Source organism: Perognathus longimembris, chromosome 1 (genome assembly GCF_023159225.1).
Source record: "Perognathus longimembris pacificus isolate PPM17 chromosome 1, ASM2315922v1, whole genome shotgun sequence".
NCBI classification, from domain to species: domain Eukaryota; kingdom Metazoa; phylum Chordata; class Mammalia; order Rodentia; family Heteromyidae; genus Perognathus; species Perognathus longimembris.
In genome coordinates, this window is record NC_063161.1 from 48,642,929 (window position 1) to 48,661,817 (window position 18,889).

The following is an 18,889-nucleotide window of genomic DNA, read 5'->3' on the forward strand; positions in this document are numbered from 1 at the left end:
TTCACTGTGGCACTGTTTACCATAGCCAAGATATGGAATCAACCCAGATGCCCCTTGGTCAACAAATGAATCAAGAAAATGGAACGGAAAATGGTAGACAATGGAATTCTAATGCTCCCATCAGAAAGAATGACATTACTCCATTTGTAAGGAAATGCAAAGACTTGGAAAAAATTATGTTAAGCAAAGTAAGCCAGACTCAAAGAAACAGGCTGAAGGGTTTCCCTCATTTTTTTTTTTTTTTTTTTTGGCCAGTCCTGGGACTTGGGCTCAGGCCTAAAAGCATTGTCCCTGGTTTCTTTTTGCTCAAGGCTAGCACTTTGCCTCTTGAGCCACAGCACCACTTCTGGCTTTTTCTGTTTATGTGGTGCTGAGGAAATGAAGCCAGGGCTTCGTGCATGCTATGCAAGCACTCTACCGCTAAGCCACATTCCCAGCCCTTTCCCTCATTTTAATAACTAGAATGTCTATAAGTCTACAAGTTAATCCAATGGATAGTAAAAGACAAGTAATTACACTTGGACATAATTAATTAAACAGCACTCTAAGCACTGAGCAGTGAGGACAAAGAAGACTATTCTTTTTTTTTTTTGCCAGTCCTGGGCCTTGGACTCAGGGCCTGAGCACTGTCCCTGGCTTCTTTTTGCTCAAGGCTAGCACTCTGCCACTTGAGCCACAGCGCCACTTCTGGCTGTTTTCTATATATGTGGTACTGGGGAATTGAACCCAGGGCTTCATGTATGCAAGGTAAGTACTCTTGCCACTAGACCATATTCCCAGCCCAAGAAGAATATTCTTAGGAGAGGATCACAATGGCTCAATAGCTATGTGCATATCACCATATAAAATGATGCTTATTGAAATGAACTCCAAGAAATGGAAACTAAAGGTTTTTTTAATTGTAGTGTTTAAAATTCTTTCTTTTTTTTCTTTGGTTTATTCCCTGTTGTTATTATTTTTTATTTCTGTACTCTTTGTCTTGTAGGTAGGTTTATCTGATTTGGAGAAGGGAAGGGAGATCGAAAAAATGGTGGGACAAAGGGTAAACCAATTCAACAGTGATACTTCCTAGATACTATGTTGGAAATGAACTTTACAACTTGGGGGAGGTGGAGAGAGAGAAAATGAGAGAGAGAAACACTGTTCAAAAAGAAATGTATTCCTTACCTTACTTATGTAAATGAAACCCCTCTGTACGTCATCTTTACAATACAATTTAAGTTACAAAAAAACTACTGAGGATCAATGGAATACAATTCAAGACCCAGAAATGAACCCACAGACCTATGGCCATCTAATCTTCGATAAGTAAGCCAGAAACACAGATGAAAGAAAGACAGTCTCTTCAACAAATGGTGCTGGCAGAATTGGCTATACATGTGTAGAGAACTGAAATTAGATCCTTATACATCGCCCTGCACCAGAATCAATTCCAAATGGATCAAAGACCTCACTGTGAGATCAAATACCCTGAAATATTACAGAAAGGGATAGGGGGGGAAATATTGCAGCCAGGCCCTGATGGCTTACATCTGTAAACCTAGCTACTCAGGAGGCTGAGATCTGAGGATTGCAGTTTGAAGCCAGCCCAGGTAGAAAAGTCTGTGAGATTCTTATCTCTAACAAACTACTCAAAAAAAGCCAGAAGTGGCTCAAGTGATAGAGTGCTAGCATTGAGCACAAAGAGGCTCGGGGACAGTACCCAGGCCCTGAGTTCAAGCCCAAGACTTCCCTCCCCTCCAAAAAAAAAAAAAAAAAATACTGTGCAGGTACCAGTGGCTTACACCTGTAATCCTAGCTACTCAGGAGGCTGAGATACAAGAATCACAGTTAAAAACCAGCCTAGGTTTTGAAACTCGCATCTCCAATTAGCCACCAAAAAGCTGGAAGTGGAGCTGCTGCTCAATTGGTAAAGCACCAACCTTGAAGGAAAAAACTAAGGGACAGTGACCAGGCCCTGTGTTCAAGCCTCAGTCAGCACCAACACCAAAAAAAGACCAATAGGCATGGAAAGGTGTTAAAAAAATGTATGTGTCTCCTTTATAGAGAGAAGAAACAGACTTGAGAAAAATCTCTTTTCTAGGCTAATTCATTTGCCAGGTCACATTTGTGAGGCAGTGGAGATCTCCCACCACCTTATTGAACCCTCTCCAAAACCAGTGGATGTGGCTCTCCAAAACCCAGAACAAGTCACAATGTCCTGCCTATGGTTTAGGAAGTGGGATCAGAGAGCAAAGAGGGGTGGGGAGTCTCACCTCGTTTTCATAGGAACTGCCAATCACATAGAAATAGAGATCGATGCTGCTTTTGTAGACCACTGTCAGGCCTTCCAAGAGGGCGATTTCACCTGGAGAGAAGGTGGAAATGGTGAGTAGCCCAAGAAGAGAGAGAAGAGGAAGTAAAGATGCAGGAGTTACCATGACCTCTTGGTGTTCAGCTCTTTGGAATCAAGGTGAGGCAGGCTATGATAACCTACAAAGACTGATGTGGACCCATCCATTTTGGGTCTTAGCAGAAAAGGAAAATGCAAACTTGGTGTGGGGGGGTGGTGGTGGTGGTGTCCTAAATGTATCTTTTTCTCTACCTTTCCTCCCCTACTCCTACCCAGTACACATTTTGCTCCTTGTATTGAGACAGGATACTAGTCGATCCTTCGGAGGTGAAAATGCAGAGCGGTCACCTTTACAGACTTCCATTTACCTGCCCTAATGGATGCGGTACAATAAGCAGAGCTGCAGTTAAATTTGTCAAGTGAGGCTCATAAATCCAGGGCCTAGACAGGTAGCTAACAGCCAACCTTCCAGCACGGTATTCCCGCGTGAGGTACACTCACCTCCCCATTACATTTCTGAAGAGTTTATTATATGAGGGGAGGAAGAAAAAAAGAAAAAGGAGGCAGCGTCATTTTGTCTTTTTCTGCAGTGGTGCAGTCACCCCCTTTCTTTCATGGTTTCCCCCAGCATTGGGCGGGTGGGAGTGAAAGGAAAATGACCTACTATCAGTCCGATGGGTCTTGTTGAAGATGTTCTTCTCAAAGGCCTTTTGCTCCTTGACACTAGGGTAGGTGTCGTCATAGTACTGGTCAGAGAGAAAGGAGACAGGGTCGTGTCATTAGAGCTGGGAGTCCAGAATGATTAGTTGCTTTGTTGTGCCCTGATCGTGGATTTCTCTTTCAAGGCATGGGACAAGGGAGAAATACTGACCTGGAGAAGGAAGGACTATAGAGGCTGGAATGAGCAGTGACTCAGAGAATATTAAAAAAAAAAAAAAAATTAAAGGATCGGGGTTATAAGCAACTCTACCTTTTTATTGCTCTCTCCTTCCCTTCCTCCCTCCTTCCCTCCCTCCCTCCCTCCCTCCCTCCCTCTCTCCCTCCCTCCTTCCTTCCTTCCTTCCTTCCTTACTCTCTCTCTCTCTCATAGCCAGTCCTGGGCCTTAGACTCAGGGCCTGAGCACTGTCCCTGGCTTCTTTTTGCTCAAGGCTAGCACTCGACCATCTGAGCCACAGTGCTCCTTCCAGCTTTTTCTATATATGTGGTGCTGAGGAATGGAACCCAGGGCTTCATGTATGCAAGGCAAGCACTCTACTGCTAAGCCACATTCTCAGCCCTCTCTTTCTTTCTCTCTCTCCCTCTTCCTCTCTCTCTCTCTCTCTCTCTTTTCTGCTGATACCAGGGGTTGGATGCTTTCCCATGTGAGGGCAGTGCCAGGGAAAACAAGAAACACTTGCAGTTCAGAACACTTCCTCAGACCCTCCCTCACTGCCAGAAGTCCGGTTCCTCACTCACTGAGTCTCTTTAAAAGCAAGGCAAATTCTGCACTGGAGTCTCCACAACCCGAGCCTTCTTTTTTTGCAAACTGAAAGGAGCAGGGGGCAGTCTCGCACACTGCTAAGCTCACTTCCTAAGTGCTCCCTTGCAAGGGAGTGGAGATGCGGGCTGCTAGATCGTTCTGCTCTTTAGGGGCTAATCCGTCGCAGTCAGCTGAAGACCTATGACAGGTCTGGCATTTAGTAACTGGATAACTGTTTCAAAAGGTGTCCTGCATAGTTACATCCAATTACAGGGAGGAACAGCTGGTGAATTCTAAACTAATCTCTACCTGCTGATTGATTTATGCTATACTTGCCCGGAGTTAATACACCAGGGACAGAAAAAATGTCGGGGGGGGGGGGGGGACTCTAGAGGGAGGAGAGAGGTGTCCTTTCTACTCCCCTCCCTTTTAATAGCGTAGAAACGCCACAATAGGAAGTCAGGAGGTAAGAAGCTTGGTGAGGTCTGTAAACCTCAAACTGGGCCTGCGTGAGAATTCTCTAGAGAAACTCAGAGTGTCAAGGTCAGAGAGAAGGGGACAGGAGTGATGGACCCGGCAGGCTTCTAGCATCTATGTACTGCTTTGTTCAGGAACCAAGGCTCTCAAGCTTTGCCCTGCGTTGAAGAAAGTAACAAAGAAGGTCAAAGTCTGAGGCTAGTAAGTAGGGAAACAGCACAACTAAGGGACAGAAGAAAGTTTAGGTTTTACTGCAGTAGTTGAGACAAGATACAAGAATTCTCAAAATTATACTGTCAAATACTATAAGTTAAGCCAGGCACTGGTGGCTCATGCCTGTAATTAATTCTAGCTACTCAGGAGGCTGAGATCTGAGGATCATGGCTCAAATCCAGCCCAGACAATCACAGAAAATTAATCACAGAAAAGCTGGAAGTGGTGCTGTGGCTAGCCTTGAGCAAAAGGAGCTCAGAGACAATGCCTAGGCCCAGAGTTTAAGCCCTAAAACTGGCAGAAACAAACAAACAAATCTGGAAATGGAGCTGTGGCTTAAGTGGTAGACCACTAGCCTTGAGCACAAAAGCTAATTTAGGACAGGGGCTGGGAATGTGGCTTAGAGGTACAGTGCTTGCCTGGCATGCACAAAGCCCTGGGTTCGATTCTTCAGCACCACATAAACAGAAAAAGCCAGAAGTGGTGCTGTGACTCAAGTGGCAGAGTGCTAGCCTTGAGCAAAAAGAAGCCAGGGACAGTGCTCAGGCCCTGAGTCCAAGCCCCAGGACTGGCAACAAAAACAAAACAAGCAAACAAACTAACAAAAAAGCTAAAGGACAGTGCTCGCGTCCTGAGTTCAAGGCCAGGGACCAGCACAAAAACAAACAAACAAAAAAGCCCATACAATATAGATTAATAAAGTCAATATCAAGATTCAAATCTACGGGCTGGGGATATAGCCTAGTGGCAAGAGTGCCTGCCTCGGATACACGAGGCCCTAGGTTCGATTCCCCAGCACCACATATACAGAAAACGGCCAGAAGCGGCGCTGTGGCTCAAGTGGCAGAGTGCTAGCCTTGAGCGGGAAGAAGCCAGGGACAGTGCTCAGGCCCTGAGTCCAAGGCCCAGGACTGGCCAAAAAAAAAAAAGATTCAAATCTACGAATGTCTTTGTCTTGCTTCCAAAATAATTTGAAATGGAATCTCACCTTAGCAAAAAGTCGATCTCCATCGTTGTCCAGAATCAGGATGGCTTTGACAGTGTACAGGGAGGGTTCCTGGAGAGATATGAACATATTTCAGTCTTGAAGTGTCCCCTCACCACTGGCAAGCTAAATGCCTTCCCCTAGCCCCACTGGGGCTGCAAGGGATTACAGAGGTGCCTCTGTATGCCCCATATCCCCACATGGCTGATTTTTAACATTTCTTACTGAGGACGACCAAGTAGTGGGTGAACTAGACTGATGGAAGAAGAATTCACTAAAGGACTATGAAGCATCATCAGAGAAACAGCATCTCTCAAAGAACTTAAGCAAGGTAATTTGTGCTGTTATTCCCAAATACGACGGTACAGTTATTTTCCAAGCTGCCCTCCCGCCCCAGGTGGGTATGGACCAGAACCACAGTAATTAATAGACACTGCATGAGGCCATCTGAAAACAGCACTGAATGCCTTAGTATATTTGGAAGTTTCTGCAGTTCCAATGCAGTAGCAATGCAGAGGCATAAAGCCTTTCCTAAGCCACCCGCACACTAACTAGGAATGTTTATAGACACACCCACGACTGGACATGGACACATGGAGACAGACAGACACACAGACACAGACACAGACACAGACACACACACACACACACACACACACACTTTTCATTTTTTAATGTAGTCCAAAGAGATATCATTCAAAAACTCTCCTATGAAAGCCAATTTCTCTACTATATCCCAGCCATTACCATTTAACTTGATAAAACAAAAATCAATCTGAACTTTGAGGGTAGTAAGCAGTGAAAAAACAATCCAAAAACAACTGAGAAACATCCTGGGGCCTGGAGGCAGCAAGCAAAAAGGGAGTTGTCTTTTATTACCAAGAATCAAACTGAGGGGCTGGGGGTATAGCTCAGTGGTAAAGTGCGTGCTCAGCATGAATAAGACCCTGGGTTTCATCCCTAGCACACACACACATACATGCAGAACTGAACTGAAGATATTAACTCTCATAAAGAAAGCACAGCCTCCACCTTAATGGTTGTACTTAATTCCCTTCTTCAACTGCAAAGATATGACTACAAAAGCTACAGTGGCCTGGTGCTCTCTCTCCTCTACCCTGCAACAAGGGAATCAGCTAAGTAGGATGAGGGGAAAAGGAGGGCAGACAGTGGTGTATGTAAAGAAGGTCTGGTCGCTGCACATGACTTCCTAATCAACAGTGCTTTCTACTGCTACCTCCTGGGCTATGAGACAAGGCAGTTGCTTTGTTCCCTCTTTTCTGGCCTTGCTTAGAAAGTCCACAGTTCTCAAAGGGGCCACACATTCACCAAAACGTGTGAAACAAAGACCCAAGAGGGAGGAGTAAAGAATCATGGCTGAGGATCCAGAAACTGCAGCCCCTGTAAACATAAACTGGATCGTCAGGCTTCAGGATGTACATGGTTCCAGGCAAGAGGGAAATGTAAATTAAAAATGGGAGCAAGCCTAGTGCTGGTGGCTCACGCCTGTAATTCCAGCTACTCAGGAGGCTGAGATCTGAGGATCATGGTTCAAAGCCAGCCAGGGCAGGAAACTCTGTCAGACTCTTACCTCCATTTACCACCAGAAAACTGGAAGTGCTTCCACGACCAAAAAAAAAAAAAAAGAATGAGAGCAAGCCAGGTGCCACTGGCTCACACCTGTAACCCTAGCTACTCAGGAGGCTAAGATTTGGATGGAAGGAAGGAAGGAAGGAAGGAAGGAAGGAAGGAAGGAAGGAAGGAAGGAAGGAAGGAAGGGAAAACAGGAAGCTGATTGGAAAGATGGTAGTTCAAGGTCAGCCCTGGCACAAAAGTCCCCAAGAGCCCTCTCAAACAAGAGCTGGGTATGGTGTTGTACACCTATTATTCTAGTTATGATGGCAAGTCTGGAATAGGTGGATGATGGCCCAGGCATGCACTAAGGTAGGAAGGAGACTTTATCTCAAAAACAACCAGTGCAAGCTGGGTGCAGGTGGCTCATACCTGTAATCCTAGTTACTTAGGGGGCTGAGGATTGTGGCTGTTCAAAGCCAGTCTGGGCAGAAAAGTTCCTATAAGACTTTTATCTCCAATAACCAACCACTCAAGCTGGAAGTGGTACTGTGGCTCAAGTGTTAAGAGTGCTAGTCTTGAGCACAAAGAGGCTCAGGGCCAGCAGCCAGGCACTGAATTCAAGCCCCACAACTGACAAAAAAAAAAAAAAGTCTCACAGACTTAAGCTGGAAGCCAGTGGCTCACACCTATAAGGCTAGCTACTCAGGAGACTGAGATCTGAGGATCACAGTTCAAAGTCAGTCCCAGCCCAGGCAGAAAAGTCCCTGTGAGACTTTTATCTCCAATTAACTACTCAGAAAAATGCAGTGGCACTGTGGCTCAAGTGGTAGAGCACAAAAGAAGCTCCAGGACAGTGCTCAGGCCCTAATTTCAAACCCTAGGACCTGCAAAAAAAAAATAATTAATTAATTTTTTAAAAGTCTCACAGACTTTCAGGGTAGGCTGGCTTTGAACCATTACCCTCAGATCACAGCCTTCTGAGTAGCTAGATTACAGGTATGAGCCCCCAATTCCTGGCTTAAGAAATCATTTTACCAGCAACTTTTCCTCTGGAAATCCATGGCTTTGTCTATCACATTCACAGCAATCTTAGAGAACTACCCACAAGCTGAAACTGGACCTTACTCTGGGATAGGTGACTGCTTCTTGCAGTATTAAGAGTCTGGCATCCTGGAAGGCAGCCACTCCCACATACCCCCAAACAAGAAAAGCCCCAATGGCCGCCAGCCAAATGAAAGAGCCAGACAATGTTCTTGTGGCCAACCATGGGGTGAGTGCATAAGCAGCCATGCTGGTAGAGAAAGAAACATATCTCTGGGTTCTGCTCCTGACTCTTTTGCACTGGCTTCCTAGAATACATGATCAAAGAAACCCCCCAAACAAAAACACTGTGTCTTCTTGTGCAAGATAAGAGACAGGCAAAGGCAGGGAAAGAAAGAGACCAGATTTGAAGCTTTAGAAAAAGGAAGGCTTTGTAGAAAAGGCTGGCTATTCTAAACTTAGAAAAGAAGAAGCATAGTTGAAAAAGCTGAGAATTTAGGCAAGAGTATAAAAGCAGCTTGATTGCTCCACTCTGCCTCGGCAAGAGCCAGCAGCTTCTCCTGTACGTCTCCTGCCACCTCCTGACTGCAGCTGGCTCCACTGCAGCTGGGGCCTTTACCTCCCAGGAGTGGGGAGGGCCAGCCGTTCCCCTCATGCCACTTACCAGTCAGCTTAAAGGCCCCAGAAGCCCTTACTGGTAATGTAATTTCAAGTTTTTGCAAAGGGCAACTTTATAAATAACTCCCAGCTACTGAGAAATGAGTTACCTGGACAATGGACCATGCTCTGACCTTGTAACATATTAAATGCTGACTTTAAAAAAATAAAAGACCCTACAAGCGTAGGGCCACATTCAAAGGATTTTAAAGATCTATTCTTCCCTCCCACTCCCAGAATGGGTAGCTGCTAGAAAGCTTTCGAGACAAAGTTCTGTAATGCACTGACTTTCACAGAGCCACAGCCTAAGTGTATAACAGAACTTCACCTCAAATGCTAATGGTGCTTGGAAATGATATATAGAGAGAGGCAGATTGGTTTGTGGGAGGGGGAGTGGTATGGATAGATTTCATGTCATTTTATTATGGAGAAAACTTGAATGCTCTGCTCAGGATAGCTGAAACACCAACAAACAAGCAGCTAGGCTGCAGTAAACGGGTATTTGATCTCAATCAGGTGCTTCTGAAGCCTGTTGAAACATCATCTCCCCAAATCCCCTCCCCTTGCACACAGAGGGCCTGTAGGGGAGAGTCATGCCTAGTGCTGCCCCCTGTGGGCCACCTAGGTGGCCTGCAGCTTCCTCAGGATGGTAGTCAGTAAAAATATGAAAAAAGCAGTTCTGGCTTTTGGGTCCGAGTAATTTGGGCCAGGGGTATAGTTCAGTGGTAGACTGGTCGCCCAGCATATGTAAGACTCTGGATCCATTCCCAACACTAATAAAAAGGGAAATCATCTGTTTTTCAAGTGGCAATAGAAAGAACTTTGAAAAACACCACAGAATTAAGTCTGTATACATATATAGTATGATGATACTCGGGGGTAAGATCTTGATAGGCCGGGGGCTGGGGATATGCCCTAGTGGCAAGAGTGCTTGCCTAGCATTCATGAAATGGGTTCGATTCCTCAGCACCACATAAACAGAAAAGGCCAAAATTGGCGCTGTGGCTCAAGTGGCAGAGTGCTAGCCTTGAGCAAAAAGAAGCCAGGAACAGTGCTCAGGCTCTGAGTCCAAGACCCAGGACTGGCAAAAAAACAAAAACAAAAACAAGATCTTGATAGGCCACCAAAAGATTGGAGAAATCATGTTTAGATCAGGTAGATAAGGTATTTTAGAACTATGGCTAGTTATGTGTTTTAGTTAGAAGAACAAAAAACAAGAAAACTTTACAGTGTTAAGATTTTATCTGCAAATGAAGAGCAAAAGTAAGACTCTGGTTAAGATTTCTAGAAATTTTTACATTCCTTACTTAAAAAGAAATCCTTCGGGGCTGGGGATATGCCTAGTGGCAAGAGTGCTTGCCTCGTATACATGAGGCCCTGGGTTCAATTCCCCAGCACCACATATACAGAAAATGGCCAGGAGTGGCGCTGTGGCTCAAGTGGCAGAGTGCTAGCCTTGAGCAAAAAAGAAGCCAGGGACAGTGCTCAGGCCCTGAGTCCAAGCCCCAGGACTGGCAAAAAAAAAAAAAAAAAAAAGAAATCCTAAAGCTGAGGGCTCAACGTCTGTGATCCTAACTACTCAGAAGGCTGCGATCTGAGAATCTTTGTTCAAAATTAGTCTGGGGAGGAAAGTCTGTGAGACTTTTATTTCCAACAACCCCAACTCCCTAAAAAAAAAAAGCAGAGATGTGGCTCAAGTGGTAGAATGCCAGCTAAAGGACAGCACTCAGGCCCTAAATTCAAGACCCAAATTTTGACTGGCGTACACACAAAAAGAAAGAAATACTTAGGGTCACATCAAAAAGGGGTACCCTGGCTTGGTGATAGGTTTTAGCTGAATAAAAGCTGTAATAAGGGGACTGGGAATATGGCCTAGTGGTAAAGTGCTCTCCTCGTATATACATGGAGCCCTGGGTTCAATTCCTAAGCACCACATTTATAGAAAAAGCCAGAAGTGGCACTGTGGCTCAAGTGGTAGAGTGCTAGCCTTGAGCAAAAAGAAGCCAGGGACAATGCTCAGGCCCTGCGTTCAAGCTCCAGCACTGGCAAAAAAACAAAACAAAACAAAAAAAGCTATAATAAGATTTTCTTCTCCCAATACTATTTATAAGACCAAGACAGTAAAAACTAGGACAGCCTTGTGTAATGTGATACATGCCTATAATTCCAGCACTGGGAAGGCTGAGCTGAGGGTTATCCAGCCTGGCTACGGAGTAAGTTCCAGGCCAACCTGAGCTACAAAGTGAAACCCTGTTCAGAAAGAATCCTAGAAGGAGAAATTACTAGATAACTCCCACAGCTCCACATGGCTAAGCAAGTATTTGGCTTCCTGACTCTGTGCCATTTTTAAAATTAAAAGCTCCTCTGGGGCTGGGTACCAGTGGCTCATGCCTGTAATTCTAGCTACTCAAAAGGCTGAGAGCTGAGTATCATAGTTCAAAGCCAGCCTGGGCAGGAAAGTCTGTGAGACTCTTATCTCCAATTAATACCCCCCTCCTCCACCAAAAACAAAAAACAAAAACCCTTAAATGGAGCTGTGGCTCAAATGATACAGTAACAAGCCTTGAGCAAAAAAAGGTCAGGGACAGCACCCAGGCTCTGAGTTCAAGCCCCAGGACAGGTACACACACACACAAACTCCTCTAACATTGATGGCCTCAATTTGCTAGCCAGAAGCCTATAGGCTTATATGAATTACCTACCTTTTAGCTAATTCTTTTCATTCAAGGAAGAATGAAAAGAATTACCTAAAGCTTTGACAAAGATAAAGCAGATTCCAGGAGCACAGCTCAGGAACTCAGTGTGGGGATGTATTTCAGCACTAGACCATGTGCTTAACATGCACAATGTGCTGGGTTATATTGCCAGCACCACAGAATATTACCTTAGCTAACATGAGATCACATCTAGTCATGGTTAACTGAACACATGCTGCATGAGACCAAACCTGGTCATAAAGACTGACTAGACACATAGAACTGATGGCAGAAGAAGACACAAAAAGACACAAAGAAAACACAAAATAAGGAAAGCAGTATTGACATCATGGGAAAAAAATGTCTCTGGACTCCCAAGACCCTGGTATCATATTCTGGATCAGCCATTAAGTCACATTGTCACTTTCTATGACACATGGCTTCCTTATGGGAGAAATGGGAAGCTTGACCTAGACTGTTTATGGTCATAGCAGATCTCTCTGCTGAAAAGACAAAATCTATGGATCTTGTTTCTAGCCAACACTCATTCACAAACTGTTATGACTTTCAGTTCAGAGACTCAGATTTAGAATTGAGAGAGTTTCTCTCTGAAGATAATAAGATAAAGTGGAGGATAGGGAAAAATGAGGAAATGATTAATACTTTTATAAATTACCCTCTCTTCCCTGCTTCACACCCAGTTAATGACTTCAATAAGTGTTTGTGGCCTCCGTAAATTAATAGATAAAACTGAGAAAACTAACAGCCAGCAGGGGGAGTAAAGGTCAACACCACACCCCTCCAGCTTGCAATGCTGAATTTGGTGATGGAAACAGGAAAACAGGAAGAGTAAGAATAACCAAGGCACAAGCTATACAGTCTCAGGTCCTTGCTTAAAACTCAGGAAGTCTGTCTGAGGGAGAATTTTTTGTCCAGGAGTCACACAGTTCCTAACTCTTCAACTTTCACTGAAGTGAAAGATTTCCAGAGATGAGACAATACAGCACTGCAGGGAAAAGAAAGCAAATCCTCTCCATCTCAGCCTCCTGAGTAGCTAGGATTATAGACAAATGCTACAAATCTATAAGTTTAAAACTTCTTCTTTTTCTTAACTTGGTGTGGGGCTTGATCTCTGGGCCGGGGCACTGTCCCTGAGCTCTTCATCTCAAGGCTCTACCACTTAAGCCATAGCACCACTTCCGTTTCTGTTTATGTGGTACTGAGGAATCAAGCCAAGGGCTTCATGAATGCTAGGGAGCACTAAGCCACATTCCCAGCCCTATAAGCTTAAAACTTCTTAATGTGAATTTCATCTTTTTTTTGGGGGGGGGGGTACAGGATCTCACTATGTTTGTTGTCTAGTTGGTCTCAAAATCTTTAAGTTCAAGTAATCCTCCTACCTCAACTCCTCCCAGAACAGGGCCAGGGACACATGCCTGTCTTCACAAGCACTGGGGAATCTGAGAACAGGAGGATCACAGTGCCAGGCCAGCCAGGGCAGGAAAGTCCGTGAGACTCCATCACTATACAAGGGAAGGCCGACGTGGTCACTAGTCTGTGATCCCAAAGACAACAATAAGTCCAATGTGACTGAAGCTCAGAATGTACCTGGGTAGGAAGTAAATCTCAAAAATAATCAGTGAAGCTGGGCGCTGGTGGCTCATACCTATAATCCTTCCTAGCTACTCAGGAAGCTGAGATTTGAAGATCACCATTCAAAGCCAGCCTGCGCAGGAAAGTCCCTGACACTCTTACCTCCAACTAACCATCAGATGATCAGAAGTGAAGCTGTGGTTCAAACTGGTAGACTGCTACCCTTGAGCAAAAGAGCTCAGGGACATGGTCCAGGCCCTGAGTTCAAGCCTCATGACTGACAAAAAAAAAAAAATCAAGACTGGGCTGGGGATATGGCCTAGTGGCAAGAGTGCTTGCCTCGTATACATGAGGCCCTGGGTTCAATCCCCCAGCACCACATATACAGAAAACGGCCAGAAGTGGTGCTGTGGCTCAAGTGGCAGAGTGCTATCCTTGAGCAAAAAGAAGCCAGGGACAGTGCTTAGGCCCTGAGTCCAAGGCCCAGGACTGGCCAAAAAAACAAAAAAAAAAAATTAAAAAAGAACAGGACTGGAAGCATAGCACAAGTAATAGAGTGCCAGCCTACTAAACTTGAGGTCCTGAGTTCAAACTTCAGTGTCATTAGAAAAAAAAAAAAAGCACCACAAACAGCTTATATCAATTTCTGATGCATCCTTGGTCATTACTTCTATCATGATTTATCTCTTTGCTCCCTTCCCATCTGCTACTGAAGACAGCCTCTGCGCTCCTCTTCCAGTCTATTTACACCTTCAAGTCAGCTTAAAGCAGAATTGATCTCCTTTCTATGTTCAGTTTCCCTCTAGAACATACAGAGCAGGGGCTGGGAATGTGGCTTGGTGGTAGAGTGCTTACCTAGCATGAATGAAGCCCTGAGCTCAATCCTCAATACCACATACACAGAAAAAAGCTGGAAGTGGCACTGTGGCTCACGTGGTAGAGTCTTGAGCAAAAGAAGATTAGTAGGTATGGTGCCCAGGCCCTCAGTTCAAGCCCCAAGACTGGCAAAAAGAAAAAGTAGAGAGCATATAATTCTATCTACTGAGGAAGGCGAGATCTGAGGATTGCAGTTCAAAGCCAGTCTGGGCAGAAAAAAAATCTGTGGTTCTTATCTCCAAGTAACCACTAAAAAGCCAGAAGTGGAGGTGTGGCTCAAGGGGTAGGGTACCAGCCTTGAGCAGAAAAAGCTAAGCAAGAGTACAAAGCCCTGAGTTCAAGCCCCATTATTAGCACAAAAGAAAGAGAGAAAGGTAGGGAAAAGGGAGTTGGAAAAAGTTGTTCAACAGGGCTGGGGATATGGCCTAGTGGCAAGAGTGCCTGCCTCATATACATGAGGCCCTGGGTTCGATTCCCCAGCACCACATATACAGAAAATGGCCAGAAGTGGCGCTGTGGCTCAAGTGGCAGAGTGCTAACCTTGAGCAAAAAGAAGCCAGGGACAGTGCTCAGGCCCTGAGTCCAAGCCCCAGGACTGGCAAAAAAAAAAAAAAAAAAAAAAAAAAAAGTTGTTCAACAGAGCTATCAAGACCAGTTGGCTGTAGATAGGTCTATGTACTTTTTGTGTGAGGTGGAGAAGAGCAAATAAGGAGACAGGATTCTGTTTGTGGCATAACAGGTTATACAACAGGAAGTATTAGGTTATATAACAGAAGGATTTCCTGAAGGCATGGAGGTACCCAACCTTCAGCAGAGGTGACACAGGCTGGGGGATCTAAGGATAGAACTCTGATGTGGGAGAAAACCTTTCTGCCCAGGAATAGGAGAGGCCAACTGTGAGAAGGATCTTGAGTATGGGCATCTCATAAACATGCAGATTCAGCCTCAACTTCCCCTGCCTTATAGGTATTCTACCTTCCCTGCCCTAAGTAAAGTTGGAGGGGCAGGAACTGGTTGTTTAAAAATTCCTATTCCAGGGGTTGGGAATATGGCCTAGTGGCAAGAGTGCTTGTCTTGCATACATGAAGCCCTGGCCAGAAGTGGCACTGTGGCTCAAGTGGCAGAGTGCTAGCCTTGAGCAAAAAAAAGAAGCCAGGACAGTGCTCAGGCCCTGAGTCCAAGGCCCAGGACTGGCATTAAAAAAAAAAAAAAAAAAAAAAAAAAAGGAAGGGTGTGGGGATATAGCCTCTAGTGGCAAGAGAGCTTGCCTCGTATACATGAGGCCCTGGGTTCAATTCCCCAGCACCACATATATAGAAAACGGCCAGAAGTGGTGCTGTGGCTCAAGTGGCAGAGTGCTAGCCTTGAGCAAAAGGAAGCCAGGGACAGTGCTCAGGCCCTGAGTCCAAGGCCCAGGACTGGTCGGGGCGGGGGGGGGGGGGTGTGTGTGTGGAAATTTCCTGTTCCAGGGGCTGGGAATGTGGCTTAGTGGTAGAGTGCTTGCCTAGCATGCATGAGGCCCTGTGTTCAATTCCTCAGCACCACATAAACAGAAAAGGCCAAAAGTGGTGCTGTGGCTCAAGTGGTAGAGTGGTAGCCTTGAGCAAAAAAGAAGCTCAGGGACAGTGCTCAGGTTGAGTCCCAAGCCCCGGGATTGGCAAACAAAAAGGAAAATAAAAAAATTCCTGCTCCATATTTTATTGGCCTCCTCCAATTCCCCTTCCCACTAGTTTTCCTGTCCATATCCTGATTCCTAAACAAGTCATATAATTGGAGTAAAGTAAAAACAGTAGCCAGTGGCTCACACCTGTAATCCTAACTTCTCAGGAGGCTGAGATCCTAGGATAGAAGTTTAAAGCCAGCCCAAGTAGGAACCTCAATTAATCATTAAAAGGCCAGAAGTGGAGTTGTGTGGTAGAGTGTTAGCCTTGAGGAAGAAACCTAGGCCTGTGTTCAAGCCCCAGGACCTGCATACACACAAGGAAGGAAGGGAGGGAGGGAGGGAGGGATGGAGGAAGGGAGGAAGGAAGGAAAGGGGGGGGGGAGAAAAAGAAGAAACAGTAGCAAGTACCTAGATGAGAAAGATCTTAAACCTGTCACTCGGCTCCCTCCAATATCTGGATAATTGCATTCATCTTCTGCCTCCCAGGGAGGACCTGGTTTCTCCAGAGTCTGCTTTTCTTCACATGGAGGCCTCCTCCTCCTCCTTTTTTGACCATGTGACAGCTCCCCTAGACCTTTGATATAATTTATACCTTGCCAGGGACCAACTCTTTCCCACCACTGTGAAGGAGAGGGAAAAAATATATATAAATACGTCGGAAATCTATAACGAGGTCTTCTTGGAGGGCAAGACATGGGGAGAGTTAGAAGCAGCGTCAATTGCTCTTTGGGGGTTTTAGTTCAAGCCAAGGTCTGCTTCCAGCAATCAACCATTAAAACAAGCCGGCCAGAGTAACAGCACAGTTTATTCTGATCATTTAATTTGAAGTGTCAATAAATTAAACTTCAATCAATTAAACTAGGTGTGCAATAACCCAGATGGACACCCCGACACCAACATAATCACAATAAAAATTTTTATGGCTGCCAGGGACCTCACCGGGGGCAGTGCTGGCACTGTTCGCGCCCTGGCTGAGAAATATATCTCCACCGTGCAGGAACGAGGAGATTGGTTCTTCTAACGAAATGGAGGGCCAGGCACCAGCAAGGACGCAGCTGGGAGAGGGGCACAGGGGACTGCCAGGAACGAGATGGGAGTGCTTTGGGGGCTTAATGTAATTGATACTTTTGCCCAAAGCAGAGGGAGGGGGCATTTAGGCCAAGTACCTCTACTGTTAGTGCCAAAGGAATTTAACAAAAGCCCCATTAAGATGATTCAGGGAGCAAAGGCCACGGAGCAATAGCAACCTTTAAGAGTCATTGATGTATTCTGCATAACTTCCTCCTCCATATATCTGCACATCCTCATGCACTTTGGATGGCCTGATTTTTGAATGAGGCATGGAAATTGGGATTTTGACATTGTTTTAGGACAGCGTATTATGAAGGGTAGAGAAGGAGAGGTTTAGAAGTTTAGTCTGTAAAGCTCTAGAAAAGGGTTCTGAAGATGAATCTAAACAGGACAGGAAAAACTAAACTCTTAACTACAAAGATTTTAAGAATCTGAACTGCCAGAGTAATTCAACTATGAAGAGGAAAAATAGTTAAAGGAAGGCAAGAGTAAACCATTATCTTTAAGATTCTACAGATTAATGGAGAATGGTGAGCTGAAGAGAGGAATTCCTCTCCATCTACCCCTAAATAGTTAAACACAGCCAGCAGAAATAGCAGGACAAGCTGAGTCCAAAGACACAGACAAGTATATTATCATTAAGCATGGGGAGCTGAAGGAGATAAAAGGGTCTCTCCTCAGAGAACACAAGGAGACCTCAAAAAGATTAGACAAATCTGCTTGAAAGCTAGGGCTGGATTACTTAATTCAAGAGAGAGATGTGACCCACTGTAAAATACTTTAATGAAGGGAACAACCTATTTTTATTTAGGAATTCCCATTATCAGAACAAATTTTGATCCATGTTTCTTTTTGGCCTCTTCTATCATACCCTTCCCCTTCTCAGCATATATAGCTGTTGCTCTTCTAGAGGTAAGGATGGAAGAATATGGTTTGATCAGGTTTCCTTACAGGTACAGCCAACCCAGCAAATAAAAACATGAAAGGATGGGCTGGGAATATGGCTTAGTGGTAGAGTGCTTGCCTTGCATTCATGAAGCCCTGGGTTCGATTCCTCAGCACCACATAAACAGAAAAGGCCAGAAGTAGCACTGTGGCTCAAGTGGTAGAGTGCTAGCCTTGAGCAAAAAGAGGCCAGGGACAGTGCTCAGGCCCTGAGTCTGAGGCCCAGGACTGGGGGGTAAAAAAAAAAAGAAAGAAAGAAACTTGAAAGGAGGAGGCCTAGGGGAACTTTAGGAGTCTGCTCTAAGGAGCAGCTTGCTAAATTACCATCTGGGTACAGGAAACTCTTTAGCTTAGAAGAGATGTAAAGTGACATATAAGGATTCTTTGTACTTATCATAATGAAGACAGAGACCTAAGAAACAGGAAACGCTACTACGTAGACAGATGAGGGGATGAGAGACAAAGGCATTGTGAGGAAAGGTGATTCTGAATCATATGGAACTGAATCTTGTGGTCTAGGCTGAAATACTAAGACAGAGATTTAGACAATATTCCTTGATTCTCAACTAAGGTTCCTGTCTAAACCACTGAATATTGAAGAATATTTCAATAACCACTTTATCACTTCTCTCAAGGATAGTTTGAAACTAATGCCATGATGGATACACAGAAACTGACTGGCAACATCAGAGTGCCTTAGGGCAGTAGGACCTAATTCTGTCACAGACTTCCAGCTGCCAAAGGCTGAAACAGTGAGAAAGGTACATATATTCTTAATTAGGGGCCCAAAATGCATTGAAATCATAAAGAGAAAAAAATGTTGGCAAGAGCTGACACAAAGGAAGATACTAGTTTAGTTTAACAACCTAAGAACACTGGAGATTTCATTATAAGTACTGATCACTCTTAGTACTTAGCCCCCAAAAGCTTTTAAGTTTGTTGTTGTTTTGGCCAGTCCTGAGGCTTGAACTCAGGGCTTGAGCACTGTCCCCAAGCTGCTTTTTGCTGAAGACTAGCACTCTACCACTCCTGGCCTTTTCTGTGTATGTGGTACTGAGGTACTGTACTCAGGGTTTTATGCATGCTAAGCAAGCACTCTACCATTAAGCCACTTTCCCAGCCCCCCAACAAAAGCTTTATAAACTCATAAGTACTGAAAAGGAATAAAGCCCAAGATGAGAGAACCTACAGTAATTTAGTGAGGTGTATGTGTGTGTAAGGGGTGGGGGAGGTAGAGAATCTATGAGGACAGCCTGAGCTATATAACAAGTTCAAGGCCAGCCTGAACAGCAAGACTCTGTGGAA

General features: G+C 44.8%; 1 protein-coding gene across 1 annotated transcript in view; it reads right to left on the reverse strand.

Moving 5' to 3' along the window:
- Positions 1-18,889, reverse strand: part of Copz1 (COPI coat complex subunit zeta 1) — a 31,748-nt gene that overhangs the window by 9,694 nt on the left and 3,165 nt on the right. The window contains exons 2-4 of the mRNA XM_048362989.1: positions 5,471-5,539; positions 2,997-3,078; positions 2,256-2,347 (exon numbers count right to left, since the gene is read on the reverse strand). Coding sequence (XP_048218946.1) covers positions 2,256-2,347; positions 2,997-3,078; positions 5,471-5,539 — 243 coding nt within the window. The remainder of the gene's footprint in view (positions 1-2,255; positions 2,348-2,996; positions 3,079-5,470; positions 5,540-18,889) is intronic.